At 40.8% G+C, this 16,818-nt stretch overlaps 1 protein-coding gene across 1 annotated transcript in view; it reads right to left on the bottom strand.

The window, feature by feature from the left end:
* glrbb (glycine receptor, beta b) overlaps positions 1-16,313 on the bottom strand; it is a 35,911-nt gene extending 19,598 nt beyond the window's left edge. The window contains exons 1-4 of the mRNA XM_034689270.1: positions 15,913-16,313; positions 12,630-12,768; positions 8,198-8,304; positions 5,448-5,515 (exon numbers count right to left, since the gene is read on the bottom strand). Coding sequence (XP_034545161.1) covers positions 5,448-5,515; positions 8,198-8,304; positions 12,630-12,751 — 297 coding nt within the window. The 5' untranslated portion in view covers positions 12,752-12,768; positions 15,913-16,313. The remainder of the gene's footprint in view (positions 1-5,447; positions 5,516-8,197; positions 8,305-12,629; positions 12,769-15,912) is intronic.
* Between the last annotated feature and the right edge of the window lie 505 nt (positions 16,314-16,818).

Below are 16,818 nucleotides of genomic sequence, written 5' to 3'. Positions count from 1 at the left end.
TCCACAAAACCTTCCTCTGGACTCAAACAGAAAATACTCTTGATCCTTTCAAACACTGTCCCAATTTATGACAGATGGTGAAGAATCCATAGACCCCATAAAAAATGTGTGGCATGTAAATTCTGCAAAAAGAACATTTCAATTAAAAAATGTAATGTATAGTTTTTCTGTGTTGTAAAGAAGCAGGGGATCATGGGAGTTGTTGTTTTTGTTGTGAAACCATCATTCACATTTCAAATCTATCCATCACAGCTCAGTTAGAAATCATGTTTAAAAGATGAAGTGATGTATCAGAAGTTTTATATTCATTATGTCATATTTACTGATATTATGTTATTGATTAGAATGTAATAGGCCACAGTAACTCCAGCTAACAACAACAGTTTAATTCCCTTCTCAGTAATTTTTTTTAAGTGGGGCTGCATGAGGTTCTTGTCAACAGTAAAGCCTGGTTTATTTGTCAAATCGGCACCGAAGACCACACTGTAGGTCTGCTAAGCCCTTTTCCAATGCAGAAGCCTTCATACATATCCTGACATGCACCTGCAACCATGCACCATGACTGCACCATGACTGCAAGCCATATGATTGCTCGGCGTGTCTGCATTGTATTTCCTGCATTTACAACACTTCCAGAATCAACGTCCATCGGTCGCACATTTCATATCCTTCCGACATCTCTTCTCTATACTTCCATGTAATAATTGCTTTATGATAAACAGCAACATGTATCAGCTTTAAATTAACATTATACGGAATCAATGTGAAAAAGCAAGTAGAAAACGTAGCAGGACAGGAAACAGGCACCCGATAATCATAGAGACCACACTGCCTCAAGCGTTTCGATTGAGTACTGCAGAGCGACGCAGAGACATCGACACACAAGTATGTAGTAATCACGTCCACGTCAGCCACGGCTGTAGGGTCAATGCGGAAGTATAAACCAGGCTTAAAGTATTACTCACAGGGGATGTTGTGCTTGGCCCGCTTGTTAAGAAACAGCCTTAGAACCAGCACGGCAGCTAGGCTATCGGCTGCTGCAGATGGAGTCAGCTCCACCATGGTAATTCAGCTCATTTAAAAAGAATGCAACCCAAACATTAATGATGCTGTAAGTGTGCTCTACATTTAGAGAATTTTCAGAGCTTTACTTTTCCATCAAAAAGTCACTTTGTTGTAGCTTTATTCACAGACACAATAATACGTATTCCTCTGCCTGCAGCATACCAATCAGCTAATCAGGTCTTGACTTTTGACCACTGACACGCTGATGTTTTGTGAACTTTGATATGACTGCATTTCAGTTTGACATAATTGTCAGCAACAAAAGCTTAACGTTATCCTGCTGATGCAGTAATGGCAGTAGAGTTTGTTATTTCAGCTCAGTTTCCCCCTTCAACAGCTAACACTGTATTTGAAGAAAGTTAACATATCTTGCAGACTGGGATGTGTCGTTATGCATGCAATAAAATAACAATGAGTGCAGAAAACTTTCTTCCAAGACAAATTCCCATGTCACCTCTCTGGTTTCTGGATTAAACTTCAACTTATAAACTGAAGAAAGTCAGTAAAACTGCAGCGTTCAGTAAGGCAGGGAATTTTGGATGCTGGCTGATGCAGGCTGTTTAATTTACTGCTTTCTCCAAGAAGTTAAAGTCAGCCTTGTGGAGGTCATAATTCTTTCATGAAACTTAACCTAACACTGTTTACTTCCAATATTCAAACACAGATCACTTTCATGGCAAACATGCAGAGAATGTACAATTAATCCAAGCAGTTTGTGTTGTGCAGATTGATGCATGAAATCCATGTAACTTTATAAATATGCAGGAAGTGTTTCTGTACACACAGGTTTTAGGAGAGTTTATAAACTCAGCAGTATCCCAGGATGTGCTTTATTTTCCAGCCAGGGAACATTTCTGGAAGGCAGAGCAGTGGTCAAATTGTTGATATCTTATTTTGGAAAGCGAGCTGTCATGTCTACAGAACCTAATCTCAGACTACAATGTGTTCGACTAGTCCTGAAGCGACAGCGTGAATAGCTGCTGCCGGGTCTTTTCTGTCTGACAGAGACACAGGCCAATTCCCACACCTTCGCCTTTCGGAAAACCAGACGAGGATATATATCTTCCCTCTGGCTCGCTATCAAACTGCCTGTTCTACATTCGATTCTGGAGAGATTTAATATAAGCGCTCAGGGTGTTCAACAAGGAAAACCCAAGCTGAGAAGCAATTAGAATACAAAGTCTCAGTTTATCCTACACTTAACATCAGATCGGACTTTCTCTCTCTATCTGGTTGAAAACTATCATGAAGTGGAAATGGACGTGTTAACTACACAGGACTCAGGGTGCTGTTCAGCCGGGGGAGGTGTAAATGAAGAGAGAGGGTTTCCCGGGATCAGATATCCAACAGAGTGATAAATTGAGAGGAAGAGGTGACCAGCTGTCTCTTCCTTGATTCCTTTAGGAGCTCCTTCACTTTTATTCTCTCATTCTTTTGTTCATCCCGGGGGGAAGAGGGAAGATAGCTGCAGCCGTCTGGGAAAACCTCATCTCTCTCTTTCTGTCTCACTCTTGGCTCTGACTTGGTCTTTCTCAATCTTGTCTCCTCGTTAGTCTATCTTTCAGTTCTCTTTTTACTATCTTCCTTTACTTTTTCTTTCTATTCTCTCACTTATCATTTACTCTCACTTCCTTTTGTTGTTTTCTCGTCTTCATTTTGTCTTCACGCTCCAGCTGCTTAACGTGCTCCCTCATTGTCGAGGGCTGTCTTCCATCTTTGTTCCTCTCCACTCTGTCTGTGTTTATCACCCTCTCTCTTCCCTTTTGTCTCTCTCTATCCTGTTTTAAATCTTGGCTACCTTTCTTGCTCTTCTGACTGACTTTCTGCCACTGTCTTTCTTCATCTGCTAACTGCTCCACCCACTTTCTCTCATTCATCTCCTCATCCTCTCTGTTTCTTTCTTCTCCTACCTGCTCTTCTTTCCCCTTTGTTTCCCTTGATTTTGTTTCCTTCTTTTGTGCTTCCTTTCAATGTACCATCTGTGTACCCCGGTTCTATACCTTGAGTAGTAAATGTTCCCCTTCAGTATGTATCATCCTAACAGCTCTATAATTGGTCCTGGTGTGAAACTCTCTCCTGGAAGGTTTTACTAGTGAACTCTCTTTACTGATCTGCAGCCAAAATATATTTCCAGAGTTGCAGTGCCAGGATATACGATCTGAGGCTTAATTGTTCAGAACGTCACTGCTCATGAAATGAAGTAGGAGAACATTGATCACCACTTTGGCTGGAGACACCGGTCGGATCTGCTTCACAGGACGGTGTGAGCACAGGTTTAGAATATAGTATTCTTCTTGTTCCAGTCAGTCTGGCTGTATTTTCCATTGATAAAACTGGATTAGTCATAAAATGTAATTGGTATTGCGTGCAAAGATGCTCTGGGTTTTATCTTGACTATCACATCGTACATGTGTTTGGCTTTTAAACTTTTTAATTACGTTTTCAAAAGAAAAATGATTTTGGCTTGTACGAATAAGATGATGTGCTTTTGAGTTTTTATTGTCTTGAGGAGCGTGCAATCAGCAACAACTATCAATCACAATTTTTACTCCTTTCTATCTGACATTGATGTCATTCACTGATCAACACCAACTTATTAAATTTTGCTTATCATGAAAAAGTTAGAAACTCTGCTTCAATCAGCAATCTGATGGTTTTTGCAAACTGAACTAATTCTTTGACATGGTTTTAGTTTTTTAATTTCACTTAATTTTGAATGATTACTTGAAGTTTATCATTCAGAATATTAAATTAAGAACTGCATCTTTGTCCTTTAGACCAAATCAGAGTGTCTTCAGCTCTTACGGTGTAATCTAATGCTGTAAACATTCACTATTAAAGATCAAAATGTACATAAATGTACTTTATCTGACTATCTGTTCAGGAATGTATTGATCCGCTCCTGATATTGGTCCAGTAGTGACTCAAATATCTAGGTCAGGTATTGCTACTGAGGGCCAACCCATGGGGGAAAGTTATGCCATTCTGTGTTCACACGTTTAATACGCCAACAACTTCTCTGGCTGCTTTCAATGTCTGCCAAAATAATGGTCTGAGGGGATGGTGGTTAACTTGCAAAATGTAATGTAATGTCATCAAGCATCATGCCAAAGAGAACGGCTAATTCAGCCAAACTAAAGAATGGACGAAAGAGAACAGTTAACTTTGTCGGGTGCAGAAGCGTGACAAACTTCCCAGCAATGGTTTAAAGCATGTTTTGAATGAGAAAACACTGCAAGTTGTTGAAAGTGAGGGATCCACTGCATGGTTGAAACACAGCAAAGTATGCAATCACATACATTTTTTAATGTTTCTGAGACAGCTGAAGTCTGAAGTGTGCAAGAATGTGTGTGAACGCTTCCTTGCAGAAGTTAAAGATGTACCCAAGATGATGAGCTCCACCACTGGAGCACTGACATTTGCTTGTTAGGTTTAATGGTACACTGGTACGACACGAGGTGCACGCCTCACAGTGCAGTGCTTCAAGCTACAAACTTTAGGGAATTGAACACACCATTGTATTGGATTTAGGGTGCCTCTAAGGAGATGCTTTATATCATGTTGACTAAAGTGCATGTCATTTTTAAAGGCAATTCGAGCAAGATTGAAAAAAGTCATGGACAACATGGGAGAGTGCTTTAAAGGTGCTCAACACTTAAAGTAATGTCAAAGCCCAGATATTGGTATCAGGGCCTAAAAGTTGAATCAGCTCATACATATACTGTATATGGTCTATCCTGCTCCTTATCGACTTCAGGTAGTGCATGAACTACTCTCTAGAAAAATGTTGCAGTCATGTCTTGTCGCTGTGATCCTAATTAATCTGTGAGTATTTAGGTCTATTGGATTAAAACTCTCCAGATGGCCACCTGTAAAACCTGAGCTGCACAGAGGAGTTGACGAGGCAGGATCGAGTCAAACTCTGGATTCTGTCACTCTGCATTAGTTTTCATTATCTTGTCACACAATTAAGAACATTAATGAGAGAAACACAAGATGTTTGTTGCGTCCTCCCTGCTGCTTTGAATGAAAACACACTACTAAGCCGTGCTTATTAGAAAAACCTTCAGGAACGTTCTCTTTATTGTTTGCTAATGATCAAGAGTCGACCCGTCCCTGCCCTTGAGTTTAATCTGTTCACCAGCACTCAAGCAGCACTTCTTTATCAGCAATTAAGCCATCAGATAAATGAGGCATGAAAAACTCAGTCTTCGTAATGATTCGCTGCTAAATGCTCTGATACCGTTGACGAAGCATGCTCACGCTTTCTTCTTAGAAGTTGTGTGACGAAGCAGCTTTAAGCTCTGATCCTCCCTCTCATTGGCAGAAGTATTGATTATCGATACTGTCAGGCTGAAGTGGAATTGGAAGTGAATTCTTACCATGGTTGTTTCTTGGATGGAGCCAAAACTGTTGATGAAAATGTTCACTCTGTCTTCCACAGGAATTCCTGCATTAAGAGAGAGGAGATAGCGATGTGAGTCCCTCTATGTTTCACAGCTGATCTGCACTGAGTGAGCTGCTGCTGTGATAGAAAGTGTCAGTATGCTTTCTAAAGCCCTGTACATCTTAATTTCTATATACCCACCTTGTGATTACAGTGATTGTGATGCTGACCAGGATTTGTGAAAAAGTTTATGAACCAAGCCAAGCTATAAAAATCCCCTCTCATCTCCTCTGCTAAGCTAACGCTGTAAACATATGAACTGAAATCGCTCTGCACTCAGCCTTTTACATACACTTTCAAAATCCTTGATGAATGCAGCCAGCTCAGCCTGCTTTGAATAAATAATTCTCTTTGAGGTGTTTACTGGGGGCTCAGGAGTTTCACAGGATAAACTCCATCAAGCATTTCACAAAGTGTATGTGCATAATACGAAGGTTGCATATGGATCACATATTCCATGCATTAATTCAACCAAGCTTAAAAATGTTCAAGACACACTCCTGGTGTTAGCTTAAACTCTCTATATGGGCTATAAAAGCTGCTCACTGTTTAATAGGCCTGGGCAGAGAAATGCACAAGGCACAGTTTAGGATGTAATTTGGGAGATTATGACATGGATGTTAATGGACAGAGATTTCAGCCCACCCCCAAAATCAAGAGCAGATGTTTGGCCGCTGGACCACTTGCAGGCTGTCAATGAGGGAGTTGATTCTGCTCGAAACACATCAAACATGGAGTCCCAGGTTACAGCTTCAGCTGCCAAGTGCCAGAGGATGGAAACTAACTGAGGGTGTACCTTGAGACTGGTTAGGCCATCAGTCAGGCATACAGAGAGGTTGGCTAACTCCTCTCTGTTATTTTTATGGCTGTTTCTGTGAGACTGAATCCTGGTAACTCCTTACAGTGTGACATTTACACACTGTAAAGATTGACTGTTCATAGACAGTAAAGAAAAAGAGACTTGGCAGATTTTCAAGGACATAAAATGTGGTTTTGGTGAGGGCGTCGATCTAATTCTATTATTTATTAGAGCCCTAAAATATTGAACGGTTTCTTGGTTTCTAAAACAGTAGCATACAAAACAATAATAAATGTGATGGCTTCAACTTGCAGCTCCTTTTTAAGAGCTGCAGAGTTTGTATAGGTAAATTATCATGTGCAAACAGCAACACAGTAGAGAGCAGAGAGTGTTAAGTGTGTTAGTAAAAGCAGTCAGGATGGGCACACCATATGATAGTCGCTGAGAATTATGTAACAATTATTCAAATAGGTCCCTCCAAGTCCCCTTGTTCACACGCAGCGATGAGGTGAGAAAGAGCCATGGCTGTGCATAGATGTTGCAGATATGCTAGTTAGAATTATGTATGGATATGATCCTGCTAGTTTTAACAGGCAAAGTCTACACTTGACCTCGTTTGGTTTATTTTTTCAAAGAAGCTTTACACAGCTAATGAAGGCTGCATTTTCTCCATATCTTAATCTCACATCCACACACCCGGCATTTGGCAATAATACTTTCTTCTTCTTGTGTTAATAGCAGTTAACCAACAGCTTTCAGACGTGCTAACACCACCATCTGGCGGTTATACGGTTTTAGAGCTGTAAAAACAATTAAAAACACTGATTTTTAAGAAGACAGAAAAGTCACATGAGCAAGATAAATTTCAGATCATTATCCATCCCGTATTGGTCAGTCTTTTAAAATCACAAATTCAAAGGCTGTATTTCTATTTATAGCTGAAACAATTCTAACCAGTGGCAAAAAAGAGAAAAAATGTAATTTTTAAAAACAGAACTTGCCTGACTCTTAGGTATGGCTGGAGGGGGGCTGTGAGCTGAGCTGTGTTTACTGTTAGCTTAGCCTGCTTCTTGGCGCTGATGTTGTCTTAAGGTGATATTTTATGCATGTCCTGATACATGATCTAGACTGTCCTGTCTTGTTGCTTTAGTACTTGTATACCAAATGTATACCTCTTTTTTTAATCTACTCTTATTTTATTGTGTTTACTTAACTGTTGTCTTTGTGTTGCTGCAACAACTGAATTTCCCCTCTGGACAATAGAGTCTAGCCTAACCTGGACCCGTCCTATCCAGTCTGGTCTAGTCTAATGTAGTCTTGTCTTGTCTTATTTCTTCTATGGCCATATAAGAAAATGACAATTTTGTTACATTGAAATCGTTTGAGTAGTAAACAGGTGTTAAAAAAGTAAAGCATAACACTTTTAGATCACTCTAGAACTGGGGAGAAATCAGTACCGACCAACATTCAGCTTCTGTATCTCTTATGGAATATTAAGTGACGACACTTTCACTTAAAGCTCATATTTACAACACAGATTTCCCACCATATGTTGTTTGTTAAGACATAAGACCATCCTAAGTCATAGATTTGACTGTCTGTGTTAAACTGTCTGTGAGGAAAGACAGTCAACTGGACACCATCTGCTTATTGTAACTGCGTTGTAGTCCATCTCATGCATTTAACAGCACACTTAAGAGGAAATTCATTTTCATTAATGTCTCCAGCACTATTCATGCAGAAACCTGTTCCTGCAGCTCCTTTGTGGAATAAATCTGAAGGAACATTTTCACAGTTTACTCGTTTCCTTAATTAGCATGACAGCACTGCAGCAAAAATGTAAATTAAAAATAGACAGAGACAGATGAAGAGGGAAGGAGACTTGCCTTTGAAGTTCGGCCTTATTCTGGGATCATAGGTGATCAGTAACCTGTTCAAGATGTTACTGGTTGAATTTTCAGGGACTCGAGCCAGATCCTCGGGTGACAGCTGTCTGCAGGAAAAAAAAAAAAAGAAAAGAGACAGAGAGCCAACTGTAGGCACGATTACATTAGCAGGTCACATTCCTGGCAGATGAACAGTGCAGATGTACAGTACTCCCACTTCTGCTCTGTGATTAAACTCTAACCTAAGAGAACAAAGAGTCAGGGATTGAATTAGCCTTCAGCATTTGGACCGCACTGGCAACATTAAAATGATGGGATGTTTAGAAATAAGATGCATTACCTGCTTGGACAGTTACTGAACACCTTCTGAAATACTAGCTGTGTCTGAATACAAGGCCTGAATCTCTTTAAAAGGGATCGCATCAAAGTGGTGCACCAAGGCTGTCTGATTTGAAGGCTCCCTTAAATGCATCCTCCTCTTCCTTGGACATAAAGGATGCATCAGGTGCATCCTTCATGGCTCAACCTATCCAGAGATTCACTGCTTAGCAATTGAAAAGAGATGACAAACTCTCAAGCAGCTGAGGCATACACCTTCAGTATGTGGTTTCAACTCAGATAAAAAGCTTCGGATACAAATGTTTAAACAACAAAAGGGGCCTCGAAAATTGAAATGATCTCAAAAGTAATAGAGTATGTGACGTTAATTTTGCTGGCCAGTCAGTTTTCTAGCTACCTGTTGGCAACAGGTGACACGATAACAAAGGTATGAACCAAGCGGCAACCTCTGGTGTAAAAATATGAGTCCAATGCAGAAGTGCTAAAAACTGCAGTTCATCGAGGATCTGCTTGAGGCTGGCTCTGGAAGAACCAGAAACCACATACACACCAATTCAAAAAAGCTGATCTTGACAGCAGAAATAAACATGTTTACAGCCTGGTACGAAAGACGAGTGTAGTCTGGATAGCTCATTTCTCGATCGGCACACACTGTAGGGGGTGGATTATTTTCTAACGTGGCATTTTCAAAGATATTTATATTACGAGTCTTCCAATGAGAGGCACAGCTGACTTGATTAGCAGGTGGGAACACTGTAGCTGTTAGCTAGGAGGCTCAAAGCCCGCCTCTTTACGTCACAATCGCTTGACAGCAGCAATATAGCTGCCGCCGCCGATTGGCCTCACAACAGCGCTTCAGAAACAGATGGGTGACGTCACGGATACTACGTCCATATTTTATACAGTCTATGGTATGAACAGCTGGTGATGCAGTCAGGAAATTATATGCAGACCAGACTGTCTCAGTTTGGACTTGGTGGTCTGATTTGGCCTTGAAAGATGAATCATTCAAGACCTGCATCCTACGAAGGACACAACTGGTGTCATACTAACTACAAAGCATGTTGATGTTTAGAAGACATTCAATGTATCTTATATATCAACTGTTGTGTAATACATTAAGTGTTATGACAAAAAAAACGCTTATTTACCTAACCATAACCATCTTAACCGTTTAGCCTGTTAGCAAGCTAACGTTTATTAGCACCAAACACAGCACAGCTGAGGATAGATTCCCTAAGGGTAGTTGTTTATTATTTGTCTTTGTTTGAAGATTAAAACAGGTCAAATTCTTGATACAGTTCAGTAACTCTATTGTTCTAAAGAAAATATTCTCTTCTTAAAACAAGTTCATTTGCAATATATAAACTTCAAAAGGTTTCCTCTGTGTATCAACATTTCCTGAAGTTGTTTCAAGACCAGTCCTTTAAAGAATGACAGATCTGCCATGTGGGTGGCAAAGAGTATTTAACTTGTCAAGACAAACAGTGTATTATTTTCTGTGTATTTCCACTTTTTAATGAAACCAAAGTGAACATTTCTATTTGAACCAGCCGACAAAATAGCAAAAAGCAGCTGTCTCCTGAAAATTACCCCCATAACACAAAGTGGTGGCTTTCAAAGGCATCCTGCCAAACATCATTTGTTGTCTGAGGTTGACTGATGAAAAAACAATGGGACGGAGAGGGAAAGAGGAAACCGGTATCTGGCAGGAGAGAAAGGAGAAACAGAAAGCCTCCCCGTGGGTGGCAATGAATTCTCCTGCCAAAGAATTTCCCCTTCTCTGAGCACTTTACATATCATTATGTAAACCTTATCATGCACTGAGGATGAGTTAAAGTGCTCTGCAGGAATGTAGCACAGTGTGTGTATGTTCTGCGGTTCCTCTGATCAAAGCGAGACACATAATTCCCATCCACTAAACCGCTTTTTTTTTACTCTCCTTTACCAGACCCTTCTGACAACCTCAAGCACAACAGCTAAACTGGAACCAAGTGGTTCCCTTGATCCACAAAGGCATCCGCAGCACTACACACGCAATATGTCATAGAGCTTACACTTGCCAATACTTTTACTACATCAAAAGGTTTCACCCTCATTTCAGGAGGTTTTATTGTCAAGCTATTCGTTACCATTTAAGGAAGTAGTGGGTGCACCTCTGCACTGCACAGATACAATGTACAGTCCAGAGGCATGTCAGGACATGTTAATGTACATCCAGTTTTGAGGCATGGACACAAACAGAATGTACTTTTATAGTTTATGCATGACCTGAGAAGTTCACTACTCGTGTTACACTCCTTTTAAAAAGTGGCATTTATTATGTAAAAGCTGCAGACAGCCAGTAGAGAGTAACACATTAAGTGCTGAAGCCAAAGCCAAGAAAGTCTCGGTCTTCAAAGAAGCTGCCATTTTAAAAAATATGCTACAATTTGAAGGGAAGCACTGTATTGTTTGTTTTTTTGCTGATTTCTGATGTGCAGATAATTTCAAACTCATTTTGATACCAGTATATACACACCTTATATTTCATTGTAAAGAACTCCTAGTCTGTCATGTGCAAGAATGTAGCTGCTACTCTTATATTGACAGTCTATTTGTTTTAAAAACAGACATAAAACATGACAAACATTTCAATATGCCAAAAATTATAAATGGATTCTTTTCTAAAGTATAGATATTCAGCAGTGAAAGACACAAAAATATTCCTGTGGATCACATGCCACCAATCCACAAAGAAATGAAGATCAACATGCATACATGACTTACAATCAACTCTAGATGTCTCTGGTGAAGCTTTTATGTGTAGCATTAGCAAAGAGCTTCTCCAAGGGCCACTGATGAAGTTACACTTAAGGTAGGGCTACATCTGAGTGGTATCACTGGCTAGCCACAGCACAGAGAGATTATCATTAGCCCTCATCTTCTACCATGCTGAAAAGCTGGTTATTTAGAGCAATGTATTCAATGAATATTTGTTAAGCTCCTTGATCTTTAGGTGGTAACTGTTATGTTTTTTTTTTTTTAGCTTTGAATGACTACAATAGAGGCTACTGACTGTTTTCAATGGCAGAAACTTTTTTTCATTCTTACATTTCAGAAACTCTTGACTTGTTCAGGATGATACTTCTTGAGATGCACAATTAAATTGGTAGTGTGTTTGATGATTCTTTGTTCATCTTTAATAGTTCCATAATAGTCCTGACTAGCTTTGGTGTGACCTCTTTGGGTGCCTCAGCTCACATTCACAGTCCATACAAACATGCTCTTTGGGTTAATCGGTGACCCTAAACTGCCTAAAGGTGTAAGTGTTTGTATAAATGATTGTTGCTCTCTTGTGTCCGCCCTGTGATTGACTGGTGACCTGAACAAAGTGTGTTTCACCGCTTGTCCAGTGACAGCTGGGATCAGCTCCAGCCCCCTATGACCCTCGGTTTAAAGGGCAGTATATGTTATGGATTTTCTTTTGCAAGCATTAAGCCATTTCCAATCCAGGGCTTTCCTCTCAGTTGTGCAAAAGTTGCCAATTTTTTTAAGATGCTGCATCCAAGATAGCTTTTATTGGTCACAAGCAATGGTGTTTTTTTCCCCAAAGATTTACAACAGACTCAGTCAGACCAAAGTCACAACAGGAAGACTTGTTAGCAACAGGGGTCATCTTTTCAAAGGTCCTCTGCAAGTAGATTTTACTGAAATATATATTGGCTCGATTGTTGGAGGTATGCCACATTATTTGAGCCTGACACTGGGGACTAGAATTCAGGATATCACATCCTCTGCTGCATCGATTCTGCCTTTTCATTTTTTGTTTTTCAAAATCCATCTCCTGTGAGTCCTTCAGCTTTATAGTGCCACACACTATAGCTAAGAGGAAACCTCCCATAACAAGTCTTGCAGTAAATTAAATATTTGGAGAGAACCAGTCACGTATTTCAATTGGTTTAAAATTCCTCAGAGCAGAAACCCACCTTGACGCTGATCATTAAATAAATTCAGCAGTAGCTTTTACTATACTGGTGCACAGTAAAGACTATGTGTTATGGTATCTTTTGCACCCTGCAGCCCAAAGGAGTATTGTGTATTCCATACTTACGATGGACAGTAAACCTGCTTCCCTTTCTTCTTCCCCTTCTTTGTTCCCTTTTCTTTGGCAGATGCTCCCTCTAAACAAAGAGAGAGGACGAGGAGAAAGATGGCAAGCGTCTTAATTCCCATTCTGGTGTGAGTCAAGCCTGTGAAGGAAAGAAAAACAGTTTAAACAAAGAGGATGGGCTGTAGCATTTAAATTACTGATGCTTAATGGTGCACAATTCAATAAACTAAACTGTTTTCTGGTCACATTCAACAAATCGCAGCTCTCATTTGCATTTGGAGACAGGGGAAGCTAAAGCTGTGTCCTCGATTGGAACATTTTATCTGTTTCCTGAAGACTGTGACTTTACCTGACATGATCTGTTCTTGTTTTCTCTGGATCACACAGAGTAAATGTAGAAAACATTACAGTGAATCAATCTGACATGGTTTATTAAAGTGGCGTAAGTTCAGGCATAAACCAATTGGTGCAGATGAATAACGATGGTCATTCAGGACTCGTCAGGTGAATGTGACCTCGAAGCGATGGCTGAAATAAATATTACCACTAATATCCACCACCTCAGTCTAGACACTACAGAAAAAAAGACTTAAAATTGTGTCTGTGTAGCTTTTCAAGGCCAAAGAAGTTCATCATGATCTTTGTAAAATGCATAATATGGTGTGATCTATGCAAGCTGTGTTGTTGTGGGTATTACGGGTCAATTCTTCTTACACTACAGGCACTAGAACGCAGGAGATAATATGATTTTGTGCGCTTTCTATGAATCTCTTGTTAGAATATCATCCGACAGCCGCACAACAATACTTATATAAATGAACACTTCTGTGCTCAGGCGGTGCATTTTTGCATCTTATGATAGGGGTCATTAATCAGCCAGCAGCCACAGTACCTGTGTGATTCATCCCCCACATAGGAAAGTGTTGCCCTTTTTTTAACTCTGGGACTATGAGACCCACAGTAAAGCCGGCTGTCTCGTCCTGCCCTGCCCTGCCAGCAGCAAGACTGTATATTAACTGAAGCAGTTTATTGTCTAGACGAGACACTCTGCCTCGCTCGGTCTCTTCGCTGTGGCCCAGTAACTCCCAGACTGCTCCTCTCCTGCACATTGATCATCGTCTCCTCCACTGGAAATCGTTTCCACCGCTCCGCTCGGCACCTTTGGCCTCTGGAAAACACCTACGTCAACATTGTTTAATCAATTTTGAATATCACTGCGAAATGGGAGGTCTGCCAGTGTTTCCATTGTGCAGGACAAAAATGGCCAACATACCACATCAGCACTGACCAAGACATATCATGTGGCAGCAGCTTGAGTGAGGGGGGGATGTTTAACTTGGCAGTCAACCAACTCGTTTCTTATGTGAACTGTAATTCCCATCTTCCCTCTAGCATTTTTCTACATGACAACTTCCATCACTGACGTCCACTCCACTCCCCCTGACAAGGAGGAGGAAGAAAAAGGCGCAGGACAAGTCTATAACGAGCGCGCCACTGGAGAGATTTGATGAGTTGATGAAAAGAATGAGGCCAATTTAGAAATCTGGATTTTGCCACTTTTAACACATCCCGTGGAATCAGCATATTAAGCACATTGTAGAGCTTTCTCCCAACCTCTGGGGCTTGTTATCCCTTACTACACAAGCACTGTTCCATTATAATGCTTCATCTCAGGTTACATGTGTTAAAAGAATGCTATTCATGTGCTAAGTTTTAATAGTTTTAATAGTTTGAGGGCTCTTGGGAGCTAAAAGTTTTTCCCATTGCACCCCAAAAAAGATCCTAAATCAAGAAGCAAACACTGGAAATCTTTTGTCTTCTGCTTTCCTCTTGTGTACGAGCTGTCTCACAACTTTTAATGTCTCAGCACTTCAGATTTGCCTTGTGATGCAACCCCTTGCGGACTGACTGGGTCACTGGATTTTAAAGTTTTATACCTTTTGAAGTCTAAAAAAGGAGTTTCAGTGTTTCATAAGAGACACAGAAAAGTGCAACAGAACAAAATATTGTGTCTTCTTTCCTCTCTCGTAAGGACCCCCTGTAGGATTAATTGTGCTCCCCTTTAAAACACTAAATTATGGTCATTATACAGTATTTATGATACAATTACAGATTTCCTGTAGTTTTTTAAAGAAAAAAAAGGAAAAATGTGTTCATTTAAGCCATAAAACTCCTCTCATGTGCTTTATGAACCAAACTACAGCCTCTATCAAGGCATTAGCGCAGGCCGCCCGGTGTTTAAACATGCATGGGCATTTTATTGGAAGATTTAAGAGCATTTTTTTAATCTCACTGCTGTTGTATTTAATCTCACACCAGTCTGCACTTTACTCCATGTTCACACTAAAACTGTCTGTTACATTTTTACAAAGCACACCATGCACACACCGGCTGAAACTGAACCCTCTGCTGACAAATGTGGGTTCAGCTGAAACAAAAAAACTTCATTTCTCAGCACAGTAATCTCACTTGACCTTGGCACTTCCTGACTCAACTCTTTGCCACCCGAGAAGAACATTGCCCCTTACTTGTGTTTTACTACTGGCGATGGGGAAACTGCAGCGGCTTTGTCATGCAATATCTGACAGTGACTCAAGCAGGCTCTCGTAGTGTGCCCTGTGGGTGCAAGACATATAAGGTCAATAAGGAATTCTGCTGTGCACACATAGTTTCCCCAGGCTGTACATGTATAGATTCTGCAACATAAAGATGCACTGATATGCTTTTCAAAATGCTGAGAAGGAAGGGATGGTCAATGAACTGTTTTATTTATGAGGCATTCAAAGGAACAACGAATATGAATATGCAAATGATTACAAATCCACAATTTTCTAAAAATAACATGACACACTAGTGAGGACTGTCTTCTGTCCGTGTGCAATGCAAAGAAATGCTTAAACACAATAGGAAAGGCCTGCCCTGTGCTGCTCCCATCAACATATTCATTGGGAAACACTGCCAACAACCATAAACACGCACACTATACCGGGGCTCTCCCAACCTGTGGCTGCTTGGGGTCTGTTTGTAACAAGAGCAAAGTAAGTAACAGAGGCTGACACTCGCCTACAGCTTCAGCCTGAGCTTGTGGAGAGGGTCTGGAGTGGGGGAAAAACACAGCAAGCCGCGACCACCATGACGGGGGGGATGCAGGGAGGAGAAGATGCCAGAACATATGAGCGCGAGCATGCGATTTAACCACACATGAGCGCGCACTGTGAACATGAATAACACGGAAGTCGTTTATCAAAAAAAAAAAAAAAACACAGCGCGTTGCTCCACTTACCTCTCGGCTGTGTCACCTGTCAATTCCTCAGAAAAAGTAGACCCAGTTCAACTGACTGTGCAAGTATCGTTAACGGAGCCTTCCAGACCAGCCGCTGTCTTTCTCATCCATCCTCCTCTCGCGCTTGTTTCGTCGCTGAGGAAATTGTTCAAAGGAGATTCAAGAAAAAGTTACATCTCGGCAATTTGCCAGTTTTCTTTTCTTTTTTCTTTTTTTTTTTTTTTTTACTGCCGCGCCCCGTTTGTTGTTATTTTGGAATTAGTGTGTATATGGCTGCTGCTGCCCTTTCGCCTCAGCTCGGGAAGCCCAAGATGGAGGCTTGCGTGTACCTGTCATGCAACATGCGCAGTAGCGGCTGCACAGAGCCGGAGAGCATCATCAGTCCTCCCATCAGCACCACGGACAGCCGCTCCCCGCCTCCACAGACACAGACACAGCCTCAGCCGCCTCTAAAAGGCTGAAACGTGACGTGGTGCCAAGGAAGGAGAAGAAATGCTCTCATTCATTCACGTGATGGGCGCAAACGCCTCATTATTTATGGCAGTGTCTGTGTGCTGTTTAGCGGCAGATGGACGGAGCTGTAAGAGCTGTGTAGACCATAAAGCACAGAGCGATGGATGCAATAGCCTACAGTTCAGGCTGATTGCTTCCATTGGTATTTATTATTGTGCATGATTCAAAGATCAGAATAAGAAATCTGTTTGGACTTTTTAATGTCTAAGGCAATGAGTCGTACCTGAGGAAAATAAAGGTCCAATCTGTATGTTTTTTTTACCGTATAATTGAGTATGTTTATTTATGATCTGAAATGACTGATCCATTTTACCACTGTGCACAACATCTTCATGGCTGAAGCACTGATTTTCACCTCAGGGTCCCAAGAGTTTATTTCTACTATGACTCCAA

The sequence above is a fragment of the Notolabrus celidotus genome, chromosome 8 (genome assembly GCF_009762535.1).
Source record: "Notolabrus celidotus isolate fNotCel1 chromosome 8, fNotCel1.pri, whole genome shotgun sequence".
Taxonomy (NCBI): Eukaryota; Metazoa; Chordata; class Actinopteri; order Labriformes; family Labridae; genus Notolabrus; species Notolabrus celidotus.
Note: the sequence above shows the minus strand (reverse complement) of the source record. Positions and strands in the feature narration are given on the sequence as shown.